Source organism: Chrysemys picta, chromosome 4, assembly GCF_011386835.1.
Source record: "Chrysemys picta bellii isolate R12L10 chromosome 4, ASM1138683v2, whole genome shotgun sequence".
Classification (NCBI taxonomy): domain Eukaryota; kingdom Metazoa; phylum Chordata; order Testudines; family Emydidae; genus Chrysemys; species Chrysemys picta.
The window spans coordinates 1441495-1454501 of record NC_088794.1 but is presented as its reverse complement, the minus strand read 5'-3'; the positions used below and the strand labels follow the sequence as shown (position 1 = coordinate 1454501).

At 59.1% G+C, this 13007-nt stretch overlaps 1 protein-coding gene across 2 annotated transcripts in view; it reads left to right on the top strand.

Moving 5' to 3' along the window:
• The first annotated feature begins 3718 nt into the window (after positions 1-3718).
• LOC122172793 (uncharacterized) overlaps positions 3719-13007 on the top strand; it is a 28947-nt gene continuing 19658 nt past the window's right edge. For both annotated transcript variants that reach the window (XM_065594121.1, XM_065594120.1), the window contains exons 1-8: positions 3719-3867; positions 5850-6179; positions 6288-6587; positions 7390-7689; positions 8009-8113; positions 8273-8716; positions 11814-12125; positions 12416-12769. In XM_065594121.1, the coding sequence (XP_065450193.1) occupies positions 3786-3867; positions 5850-6179; positions 6288-6587; positions 7390-7689; positions 8009-8113; positions 8273-8716; positions 11814-12125; positions 12416-12769 (2227 nt within the window). In that variant the 5' untranslated portion in view covers positions 3719-3785. The remainder of the gene's footprint in view (positions 3868-5849; positions 6180-6287; positions 6588-7389; positions 7690-8008; positions 8114-8272; positions 8717-11813; positions 12126-12415; positions 12770-13007) is intronic.

Sequence of the window (13007 nt, the reverse complement as noted above, 5' to 3'; positions counted from 1 at the left end):
ATTACAAATTGTAAGTAATAGCAAGGAAATGCGTTAGATTATCTTTTGTTTTAGCTTGTGAATTTTCCCAATGCTAAGAGGGAGGTTTATTCCTGTGGTTTAACTCTTACTACCGTGTAAAATTATCTTCCATCCTGATTTTACAGAGGTACTTCTTTTACTTTTTTCTTTATAATAAAGTTCTGTTTTTAAGAATCGGATTGGTTTTTAGTGTCCTAAAAAACTAAGGGTCGGGTCTGTGCTCACCTTGTTTACCTATTTGGTTGGTATATTATTCTCCAGCCACCCCAGGAAAGGGGGGTGAAGGGGCTTGGGGGATATTTTGGGGAAACAGGAACTCCAAGTGGTCCTTTTCCTGAATCTTTGTCTAACTCACTTGGTGGTGGCAGCAGTACCCATCCAAGGGCAAGGAAGAATTTGTGCCTTGGGAAAGTTTTAACCTACACTGGTAGAAATAAGCTTAGGGGGTCTTTGATGCAGGTCCCCACATCTGTACCCTAGAGTTCAGAGTGAGGAGGGAACCCTGACACATCCCCTGGCCAGAGACCTGCCTTCAGTTAATTCCTGGCTGAATTGGAGCAGATCTTTCGGGAACCTACCCCTTCCCCCCCAATCTTGGTTTGAAATTTGCCAGTGATGGAGAATCCAGCACCGCCCTGGGACACTGTTTAAGGGTTTGTGCCCCCAAGCAAGCAGTCATCAGCAGGAGGAGGCAGAGGATGTGCAGCTGAGCCATGAACAGGCAGCAAAGGCAGACGAGGACTCGGACATGGCTGCAGAAAACGCGGATCAGCCACCATGTAGAGGAGCACCTTGCCCATCACTGGCGGGCATGAGGCTGGTCCACATGGGCAGTGAGCTGACGCCAGCCGGAAGATCAGGGCCCAGGAACACTGCTCCCCTCCCACCTCGCTGAGACAGGCGCTCGGCCTTGTCCTGCCACGCTGGGCTCAGCAGCAATTCTCCAGTCACCTCAGCGCAGCTCCAGCCCCGGGCCTCAACCAGCTACCATGGAGGGTCGCAACGGAGCTGTTCCTGGGCCCAGTACCCCGGAGTCAGCGCTGCTCACTGAGGTGTGTGGGGGGGGGAGCGGCTGGGGCTGTGACCGAGTCCCTTCCCCCCGTAACAGCCTGGGTCACGTCAGTGCTGTGATTTGTGGTCAGCTGAATAAACCAGAAGTGCCTTAGATCCCCGTGTCCTGCAGTCTCTGTGCTGGGCCCTGAATCACACCCCGGCCCTGCCCCTCAGGCGCTGGGATCCAGGTCTGGGTGTGTCACACGCAGTGCGCCCCCAGCACACCCCTTGACACGCCCACACCCTGATGCAGTGCCCCTGTAGTGCCTGCCGCCTCACAGCTCCCACAGACAGACTCAGCATCGGGTACGAGCAGGCCTGGCTTCTGCCACGACCCCGGGCAGGGGCTGGGAAACTTTGGGGCAGGCCAATGTCGTCTCGGGGATGGAGGCCTTGGTGGAATCGGAGACGGGGATGAAGAACTCGTCAGCACCATTTCCCCAGAGCTCGTTACACCGATATCGGATCCCAGTGATGTCACGCTAACCCCGTGTTCTCAGTGCGGGGGAACAGACCTGCCCTGGGAGGTGATGGCGGCGTGAGGGGAACCAGCTGGCTGAGGTCAGTTGGGTGATTTGCCGCTGTGGACTCCTCCTGCCCACGGCTGGGCCCCAGTTAGCGGAGCTCACAGGGGCCAGACCGAGGGGAGGGCAGCCCCCGATTCACACCAAGGTGTTAGAACTTTCTCAGGGCTACTCTCCAGCTGCTCCGTCCCATCCTGGCGATGTTTGGTTTTCATGGACTGCTTGGGGGAACCAGCTCCTCTTCCCCGGCTCACCGCGCGCAGCACGGTCCCACCCCACCTCTCCTAGGTCTGCCCCACGAGCGGGGGGTGGGGTTCCTAACTCAGACAGAGGTACCCGCGCTAGCTCTCATCTCTGCTAGGGGCAGCCACCGTAACACGGGCGATGGCAGCACATGTCGGCCCCCCCGAGGATGCACCTATGGGGTTCAGGGGGGTTGTACATAGGGCAGCCGGCAGGGGGCTGCGGCTGTCCCTGCGACTAGCGCTACACGGCGATTTCAGCGTGCGGGCTCCATGTGAGCTAGTGCCAGCGTGTCTGTGCCAGCCGGGACTCGCCCCCCTCACTCACAGTGCGGCCGCAGGGGCGGGGAGGGTACAGCAGATTCGAAAGGGCTTGAGAGACCAGCAGTGGGAAGAATTCGGGGTCGAAGGGAGGCTGAAAAGACTGGGAGTGTTTAGTTTACAGAGGATGAATCAGAGGGATGTAAAATACCAGCTGGGATGGGGAAGGCAGATCCCCCCCCCACCCCCCCACTGCTATTCACCCATCTCGTTACAAGGGGCCACTGGACAAAAGCAAAAGGCAGCAGTAAAAGGAAGAGGTTTGTGCAGCAGCACACACACAATCAGCCTGTGAATGGTTCCAGTCTGGCTGTGCCCATGGTGCTGTGAGAGGGCCTGGGGGCCAGGCTGGGAATGAGAGATGAGCCCGTTAGCCGGATCTTTCTGCTAAAAAGGTCGGCAGCAAAGGGGTTCACAGTGTTGTCATTTCCATCGCCACCTTCCGGTTTCAGCACCATCAGCCGGATCCACGGGGCAGTTCCCCTCTCAGAGCGACTGGGCCAGGCTCTCTGCAGACTCAGGCAGCGTTGCTGCATCATTTACACGTGGTTCAGATTTTAATGTGTTCTTTGCCACCCTAAGTGCTGAGAACATCAATCCCTCCACTGAAATCTCAGATCCCGGCCACACGCCTGTAACACGAGCTGGATTCTCTGGCAGATCCCACAGCTGTGGAATCCACAGGGCCCCGAACATAAAATTCACTGTACGATTTTGTTAGATTAAAGGTGGCCTTTTGTAAAGACTAAAGAGCAGGAGTGTCCCTGGGACGTCAGCTTCTACGTCCGGTGGGCACTTCTTGAACATCCCGCCCTAGGAGTCTTTCATGCAGAGGAAATTCTGACACGACGTTGGTAACGAACAGCCAAGGGAGAGAGGTCCAGGGAAGAGGGGCTGAGGGTTACCAGGCTGCGCTCACAGCCTGGTGCCTCCCAACGCTGCTCTCACAGGAGCCAGCTGGGCCTGGGGGCACTGGGGGGCGGGGGGCAGGGGGACCGAATATCCCAGCTGGCCCTACAGGGGCTGGGCCGTGATGCCATCGGGGCACCTCCATATCCCAGCCCCCCCAGCTCACAGACAGCTGGGGAGTTACTGCCTGAGTCTCAGTACAGCCCCCCACCCCCTGCAGACCTGGGGGTCCCAGGCCACAGGTACCTGAGAGGGGCTGAGAAACCCAACCCCACATGGCTCCCAACTGCCCCTCTCTCCTTAACCCTTCGCCTGCCTTTGCCTGGTGACAGCCAGGGGGTGGATCAGGCCCCGTTCCCCCCTCTGGTCTGAATGCCAGGTGGGGGGAGCGGCCGGCACAGGGCACCCAGAGCTGATTCGCCCCAGAGCGCTGGGAGTGGGGACTGCTGTCCGGCTGTGGGTCTGTGCAGCAGTGAACGGCTCCCTGGCAAGGCCAAGTGGGTGCCACCTCTGAGCCAGTCCTTGACGGTGTCTGAGGGGGGCAGAGACTGTCCCAGGGAGCACGTTGGTGCCAGCGCTGGGCAGGTGTGTCTGAGCCTCACCCAGCGACATCAGAACTCCTGATCCTTGCACTTTGCCCGTTGTTACAGCCCCTCCCTGTGATCCGTGGAAAGTGAAAGGGAATTCGCTGAGGGCCCTGCCAGCCCCGGAGAAGATGGCGACTCTGTGGGGATGGAGGGCAGGGACCATGGGGCTGGGGGGACTCCTCATCCCCCTCCTCTTCCTTGGGGTGGCCGGTAAGTACAGACCCCCTGGAATGCCCGGGGCGGGGAGGGATCTCAGCCCTGGCAGGAGTCGCAGGGGGGAAGACCTGGAGTTGCTCTCACCACAGGCCGGCCTGGCAGTGCTGACAGGCGCGGTGCTGCGCAAACACCAATGAATTCTCACCTGCACTTTGTTACCTGTTTTTCCAGTTCTAGCCCGTGTGACCCATGGGGAGTGAAGGGCTCTCCTACCAGCCCCAGAGATGGCGACTCTGGGGGGATGAAGGGTGGGGACCATGGGGCTGGGGGGGTCTCCTTGTTCCCTCCTCATCCTTGGGGTTGCCAAGTACAGATCCCCTGATGTCCTGGGGGAGGGCAGGGCAGGGCTCTGGGACTCCCCGGCAAAGTAAAGTCCTGGGGACAGGGCCTGGGGACAGGTTGGTCAGTCACAGAAGATCAGGGTTGGAAGGGACCTCAGGAGGTTATCTAGTCCAACCCCCTGCTCAAAGCAGGACCAATTCCCAGCTAAATCATCCCAGCCAGGGCTTTGTCAAGCCGGGCCTTAAAAACCTCCAAGGAAGGAGATTCCACCACCTCCCTAGGGAACCCATTCCAGTGCTTCACCACCCTCCCAGTGAAATAGTGTTTCCTAATATCCAACCTAGACCTCTCCCACTGCAACTTGAGACCATTACTCCTTGTTCCGTCATCTGGTACCACTGAGAACAGTCTAGATCCATCCTCTTTGGAACCCCCTTTCAGGTAGATGAAAGCAGCTATCAAATCCCCCCTCACTCGTCTCTTCTGCTGACTAAACAATCCCAGTTCCCTCAGCCTCTCCTCATAAATCATGTGCTCCAGACCCCTAATCATTTTTGCTGCCCTCCGCTGGACTCTTTCCAAATTTCCACATCATTCTTGTAGTGTGGGGCCCAAAACTGGACACAGTACTCCAGATGAGGCCTCACCAATATCGAATAGAGGGGAACGATCACGTCCCTCGATCTGCTGGCAATGCCCCTACTTATACAGCCCAAAATGCCGTTAGCCTTCTTGGCAACAAGGGCACACTGTCAACTCATATCCAGCTTCTCGTCCACTGTGACCCCTAGGTCCTTTTCTGCAGAACTGCTGCCTAGCCATTCGGTCCCTAGTCTGTAGCAGTGCATGGGATTCTTCCGTCCTAAGTGCAGGACTCTGCACTTGTCCTTGTTGAACCTCATCAGATTTCTTTTGGCCCAATCCTCTAATTTGCCTAGGTCCCTCTGTATCCTATCCCTACCCTCGAGCGTATCTACCTCTCCCCCCAGCTTAGTGTCATCTGCGAACTTGCTGAGGGTGCAATCCATCCCGTCATCCAGATCATTGATAAAGATGTTGAACAAAACCGACCCCAGGACCGACCCTTGTGGCACTCCGCTTGATACCAGCTGCCAACTAGACATGGAGCCATTGATCACTACCCGCTGAGCCCGACGATCTAGCCAGCTTTCTATCCACCTGATAGTCCATTCATCCAGCCCATACTTCTTTAACTTGCTGGCAAGAATACTGTGGGAGACCGTATCAAAAGCTTTGCTAAAGTCAAGATAAATCACATCCACCGCTTTCCCCATATCCACAGAACCAGTTATCTCCTCATAGAAGGCAATCAGGTTGGTCAGGCATGACTTACCTTTGGTGAATCCATGCTGACTGTTCCTGATCACTTTCCTCTCCTCCAAGTGCTTCAGAATTGATTCCTTGAGGACCTGCTCCACGATTTGCCGGGCTCTGCCCGGCCTCAGCCGCTGAGTCTGTCCTGAGCCCGTGTGAATGCCCCAGAGTGACAGGAGCTGGCGAGAATGGGGGAGAATCCCAGCGAGGACAAGGGGAGGACGGGGTCTGAGAGCCCAGACACAGCAGGGTGCACCCAGCAATTAACCTGACATTTATTTGTTGCACATCATTGGAGCTGTCACTTCCCACACCCAGCCCCGTCTCCCTGCCTAACTCTCTCCCCACCTCCTCTTCAGATTCCCAGCTGGTCCTGTCTGTGGGCCCCTCCCCGGTGAGGGCTGCGCTGGGCTCCGACGTACAGCTGCCCTGCACCTTCACCGTCACGGAGCGCTTTGAGATCACTAAGTTCTACCTGGCCTGGTCTCTGGGGGGGCACAGGGTGGCCGAGTACGTCAGAGAACAGAAAATCTACCAGCAGGGATCAGAGCTTTTCCCCGAGGAGCTGAGCAGGGGGAACTGCTCCCTGCTGCTGCGCCAAGTGGCCGTGCGGGACGGAGGCAGATACACCAGCACCGTCATCTACACGCCCGACAAGGAGGAGAAGCAGCTGGAGCTGCAGGTGACGGGTGAGTTTGCTGCAGCTTCCTGGCTGGGTGGGAGGCTGAAGTCCTGTTTTTTTTCCATATCTCGTATTTATAGCAAGTTAAACTCTGGGCGTCGTGTTCTCATTCCAGCTGCTCCCAGACTCTCCACCCCCCGGAAAGCAGGAGTGTTAAACGCAGCGACCTCCTTCCCCTGCCACGTGTGGGGATTCTACCCCCAGGACGTCACTGTCACGTGGCTGAGAGATGGGCGGGTTCTGACCGACGCCACCCGCTCTGCCCCCCAGACGAACCCGGACGGGACCTTTAACCTCACCCTGACCTACACCTTCACCCCCACCGCGAGCGACTCCGGCAGCATCTTCTCCTGCAGCGTCAGCCACGCGGCTCTGGCCCAGCCCCTGCGCGAGGAGTTCCCTCTGGTTATTGGAGGTGAGTGCAGCTTTCTCTGCCCCCAGCAGCTTCCCTGAGAGGCAGAGCGGAGACCAGCTCCGCCCCACTGCAGCCAGCTCAGCTGGGGGCGCCCCCAAGGGAGACCCGCTCCACTTGGCTCAGGCCCTGTCCGCACTGGCCGTTACAGAGCCATCTCCCATCACTGCTGTAACACCGGTGCGGCTCCATGGGCACCCACAGCAAAGGGAGCGCCCGTGTGGGCCGGCCCACGGCACTTTAACCCGTGTGTAGACGAGCTTTGTGCAGGGTCAGAGAGCCCAACGGCACGTGATCTGAGCACGGCCTCCAGACAGCAGCTCCCGCCCGCTGCCGCAGCAGGACGGGGGCAAAGGTGGGAGATGTCCCCCAAGCCATCCGTGCAGACAAGGGGGGACGCGGGGGGTCTGCGGCCTGGGCACAAACCTTTGGCGTTGCCCAGACATGGGCCAGTTCTGCTCCAGCCCCAAAGCGCAGACAAAAGACACCAATTCCCGTGGCACAGACTAACCGGGACACGCCCACCCTCAGGGCGATGGTGCAGCACTGGGAACCCAGTGATGGGAGACCCTCAGCAGCCCGACAGACAGCGAGATGGGGCCCTGCTGGAACTGGCCGTGTCTCCTGTAAGAACGGGGCCCAGACTGGGATTGTCCAGACTACAGATGCAGATGGGCCGGATCTGAGAGGACCCGGAGGACCTATTGGGCACAGTATTGTCAGCACTGGGGCGTTGTGCTAGGTTAGACAGACACTCGGTGAATTTCTATTAGACCCATAATATTTGCCTCTTCCGCACTTTCAGCTCCTCCGAGAATCTCTGTTCCCAGGCGATTGGCCGTAAGAAATACAGAGACCTTCTTCCCCTGCCACGTGTGGGGATTCTACCCCGGGGATGTCACCGTCACGTGGCTGAGAGACGGGCGGGTTCTGACTGACGCCACCCGCTCTGCCCCCCAGAGGAACCCGGACGGGACCTTTAACCTCACTGCAATTTACATGTTCACCCCCACCGAGAGCGACTCCGGCAGCATCTTCTCCTGCCGCGCCAGCCACGTGGCTCTGGCCCAGCCCCTGCAGGAGGAGTTCCCCCTGGATGTCACAGGTGAGTCTGGGCTGGAGACCCCGTAAAACGCCACGTGCTGAAGGGAGGACTCGGTACAGCAGGGCTGAGTGGTCAGGAACATGGCACAGCCTGCACTGCTGCTGCGTCGGGGTACGGTAACCATGGCAATGTACAACCCGGGCCGGAGCCAAGGGCCTGCCACAAACAGCTCCAGGAGTGACCCGCAGGCCGGGGGTTGTGCGTGTCCTTGCCGTGTGCAGGAACCAGCTCGGCAGCCGCAGGAGAGGGCTGTGAAGGTCGGGGGCGAGGGGCGGTACGGGGCGAGGTCTGACCCTGTCTCCGTCTCCTCCCCGTGCAGAGGCGCATGGTTCCACCACGGCGCTCACAGCAGTGCTGGGGATCTCGGTAACACTGGCCGCGGTGACGACAGCGTTAGCCACTTACTTCTGGTGCCGATGGAAAGGTAACTGCCGATGCCATGAGCCACTGGGGGGGAGGGGGCGGATCCATTCGCCACCACAGGGGGGCCACAGGACCCCCGAGGGAGCAGCGGGTCGGGGAGAGTCCATTAGCCACTGAGTCTGTGCCTTGTCGATGCTATTCACCTTCCCTCTCTGCCTAGGCCGCTGTGTCCCCACCAGCACCGATGGGAAAGTTCCCTACTCCGTCTGCAAGGTACCAGGCAGGGGAGCCCCCTACTCCATCTCCGAGGTGCTGGGACCGGAGTGGTGTCCCCTGGGACAGGAGGTGACCCTGAGTTGCTCCATGGAGGGGAAGTTCCTGAAGGACACGGCTGTGACGTGGGAGCGGATACACGGACAGGACAGGACGGTGATCGGGACTGACGGGGTCAGTGAGGCCGGGGAGGGGCCTGACCACCAGCCGCTGTTACACCCCCAGCCCCAGTGCTGGAGAGCGACACAGGAGAGATCACGGACCTGCCTCACGGCCTCCCTGAGCTTCACCCCCACGGTGCAGGACGACGGGGCGCGGGTCAGGTGCAGCTTCCACCACGAGGCCAGAGGGATCCGAGAGCAGCGAGAGTCCAGGGAGATCCGGCCGTGGGGTGAGTGTCCCCAGGGCTGTGATGTGTTGCTAGGACCCCTCCCCCGAGCCAAGCAGAGTCCAGGGAGTGCCCAGGAATCCAGCAGCCGATGGGCTGTCAGAGAATCATAGAATCTCAGGGTTGGGAGGGACCTCAGGAGGTCATCTAGTCCCACCTAGGGTGACCAGACAGCACGTGTGAAAAATCAGGACAGCGGGTGGGGGGTAATAGGAGCCTATATAGGAAAAGGACCCAAAAATCGGGACTGTCCCTATAAAATCGGGACACCTGGTCACCCTAGTCCCACTCCCTGCTCAAAGCAGGATCAACTGTCACAGAGTCCCCGGGCGATGCTCTGGAACTGCTCCCCACAAAGCCAGGCAGGACTCTGGGGAGCCTCCTCTCCCTCGGAGCAGACTGTCTTCAGGGCAAGAAGCTCACACGGCTTCACCTCCTGGGTCTCTCCTGGGAGCATTCAGCATATGCCCCTCCATGCGCTTTCCACAGCGAGTCCGTCCAGGCGGGGTTCTGGGGGAGCCAGAGGGTCCTGCACCCCCCACTTCACAGTCAGACGTGACTCTCGGCCAGCCAGTAACACAGAGGTTTATTAGACGACAGGAACACGGTCTAAACCAGAGCTTGTAGGTACAGCAAACAAGACCCCTCAGCCGGGTTCATTCTGGGGCCCAGTGAGCCAGACACCCACGTCTGCCCTCACTCCCTGTCCCCAGCCAGCTCCAAACTGAAACCCCCTCCAGCCCCTCCTTCTCTGCTTTGTTCCTTTCCCGGGCCAGGAGGTCACCCGATCTCTTTGTTCTCCCACACCTTTAGCATCCCCTTGCAGGGGGGAAGGGACTGGCCATTAGTTGCTAGGAGACAGAGTGTCCATCAGAAACTGAGGCACCCACACAGTATTCAGAGGAAACAGTAAGAACAGTCCCACTTCGTCAGAGAAGGAGATTCCACCACCTCCCTAGGTAACCCGGGAGTTCGGGTCTGGCTCAGTCACTCCTGACCCCTGTGCAGGGTTCCCAGCCCGGGCCAGCCAGTGCAGGGCGGGTGCGTTGTGTCCGCTCTGGGGGACGGTCTCTGGTTAATGTGGGGGGATCCCAGCACTGACCCCAGCAGCCTCCGGCTGGGATAAACAGCCACTGGGCCCCGGTGCAGGTGTCTGTATCTGCCAGTCCTGGGGGCCGGGGGCTCTGGTCACAGCTCAGGACACAGGCAGGAAACCCCAGCCTGGGCTGTATCCTGCCTGGGGAAGGCGTGTTCCCACCCCAGCACCATCCCCCCAGGTTTAGCGCGTTCTCAGCCATCGATTAGCTACGGTTGCTTTATCAGTAAAACAGCACAACACAGAACCAGCTCCAGGCCCCACCCAGGAATCCAGGAAAATCAAACCCCACCCCTAGGTGCCTCTATGAGAGAATATTCCCCCACTCGCAAGCACTGAGAGGGTCTGACAAACAAACCCTCGTTACAAGGGAGAGGGGACTCAGCATTCATTTGGGAAAACACCACAACAATGATTCCAAAGCCTGCAAACCCCTAAGCAAACACCCACCCCCCCAGTTTGCTGGGCAGTGCCCTTTGCAAAGGCGGGAAACTGAGGGAATGTTAAATGTAAAGGGTGGATGTCCCTGTAACATGCTGCTCCCCCTGTTTCTCCACGGCACCCCACTCATGGTTAGTTGTCCAAGAGCAGCAACATCCCAGCGTCCAGGGTGGGGTTGCTCCTACCCCTGGGGGGCTGGTTGAGTGGATCCTCTGCCTCTGCCCCCTGTTCTGAGGTTTCTTCCCCTAGCCCAGCGCTCCGTGTTCAGCTGCAGTGATCGGCAGATGCCAAGTACAGCGGGAATGAACCACGACTCCGTCACATCAGTTCTAGCTTCAAAAACGGAGCAAACAGGTCAAAACCTTCTAACAGTGCCGTAACAAGGGCGAGGCGAGTGAGGCACTTGCCTCGGGCGCGCAAAGCAGAGGGGCACTGCTCTACCACCCAAGCGGGGCGGAGAAAAAAAAAAGCCGTGATCGGTGGTGCTTCGGCGGCAGCTCTACCGCCGCCGCTTCATTCATTCTTCGGCGGAAGTTCGGCAGCCGGTCCTTCCCTCCAAAAGGGACTGAGGGACCCGCCGCCAAATTGCCACCGAAGAGCCTGGAGCCGGCCCTTGCCTCGGGTGCAAAAATTCCTTGTTACGGCTCTGCCTTCAAATCCCGCTACTCTGATTCAACTCCCCCAAGTCTTTCCCTTCCATTCAGCATATTTCTCTCCCCTCACAGAGTGGGTCCTGTCAGGGTGTCTCCTGTCCCCATTAGGACACATTATGCACAGTTCTGCTGCCCTGTACTCACACAATCAGCCTGAGAACACTTCATTGCCCCACAGCCCAGACTAAAGCGAGTTTTAATGCACAGCAGCCAATCGGATCGCTGTGGCAGAGTAGGGGTGTGTGTGGAAATGCAGCTCGCTCCTGGGGTCTCGTGCCCAGTTCATCGCCAGCTGGCAGAGCAGAGCTGGCTCAGACCCCGCGTCCACACACAGGCTCTGTCACACCCGTATGTCACTGAGCGCGTCGCGGGGTCTCCAGCAGTTATAAGGAGAGTGAACCAGACAGACAGTGCAGATTAACTCTTTAGGAAGGGGGTTCACCTGCAGGGGTGTGACGGAGCAGGGGAGTTACATTGGGGATTAGGGACTGCCCTTGCAGGGAGATACCTGAGCTGTAACATGAGCCAGGAGGGGGTTGGGGGAAGTGACACCTTCTGCCCGGAGACTGAACAAAGGAGAGGAGGGGCAGAGGGGAGGGGGGAGAGAGCTGCTGGGGGAGTGTTTAGTTTCAGTTTGGGCTGGGTGGTGCAACGCAGGGAACCCCAAGCTGGGGTCTAAGCTCCCTGAACCTCCCAGAAGGACTTGATTGAGAGGTCCTGGTTGTACCTACAAGCTCTGCTGTAGACTGCGTTCCTATTGTCCAATAAACCTTCTGTTTTACTGGCTGGCTGAGAGTCATGGTGAATCGCAGGAAGAGGGGTGCAGGGCCCTGACTCCCCCACACTCCGTGACAAGGGGATCCTGGCTTGGGCTAAAACCCCAGTCCCATTCTCACTGCTATCCCCCCAGTCCGGCCGCAGGTGTCCGGGATCCAGGTGTTACCGCACTGGGAGCCCCCGGGGGAGGTGCCGTTTGCCGTCCAGATCCAGAACTTTTACCCCAGGGAGATTCACCGGATCCAGTGGAGCTGGGACGGGGCAGAGAGCAGGAGAGACGAGACCCCAGAAATCAGCCAGAACCCGGATCTCACGTTCAGTGCTACCAGCATCTGGAGAATCCCCAGCCGGGAACTGAACCGTCCGGAGATCAGAGTCCAAGTGTCCGTTCAGCAAAGCCCCCGGGAGCCCCCGATCGAGAGAGAGATCAGAGCTGAGGACACAGGTGAGGGGGGCTCCCTGGGTCAGACGGGGAATGAGCAGGAATCGCTGCCCCCCACGGGGTCCCTGAGGGATGAAGGAGCTTTGGGAGCTAATATTCCTCATCCCCCTTTCCGGCTGGAGACGCCGATGGGTCGCGGTGTAACAGTGTCACATACAGGGGTGGTTTTTGGGGTAACAGCCCCACTGAGGGGTCAGATCTCTCCTGTCTGAAGGGAGGGCGGAGCAGCCCCCACCAGGCCCCGTCTCCCCCTTACGGGGCCTGTAACTGTCTCTGGATGTTTCATTCCCCAGGTCTCCTGCGGCCCCCGGAGGTGTCGGAAATCTCCCAACCCGAGTCAGTGACGGCGGGGGAGGAAATCACCCTGAGCTGCCGCATGACGGGGCATTTCCCCGGGGCGCTGAGTGTGACCTGGCTCAGGAGGGGCCGGGGGGCCGGGGCTGCTGTTCCCCTGCAGGGCTCTGCCGAGTACAGAATCGAGCCCGGAGCTCCCCGCACACAGGATGGGAAAAGCTTCCAGCAGGAGACGAGACTCAGCTTCACCCCCTCGGTGCAGAGAGACCAGGAGGCCGAGTACGTCTGCTGGGTGGGACACGTCGCCCTACAGACCCCCCTGGAGAGACGCAGCCGGGAGCTGCAGGTGGAAGGTCAGTTTCCAAGGCCCCGCTTTTCCAAAGCGCTCAGCTCCCATTTAGGCACCAGAGTAAGTGGCGAGATTCACAGGAGAGCTCGGCGTGTTTGTACTGAGCGCTGGAGAACGTGGCCCTGGGCTCCTCTGACCCTCTGGTGCCTTATCTGAGCTCGCTGTTGACTGGAGCAGTCTGGCTCGTTTGTGTGTGCAGGGAAGTGGGTTTGCGTAACTATCACGGAGTCCCCGGGCGATGC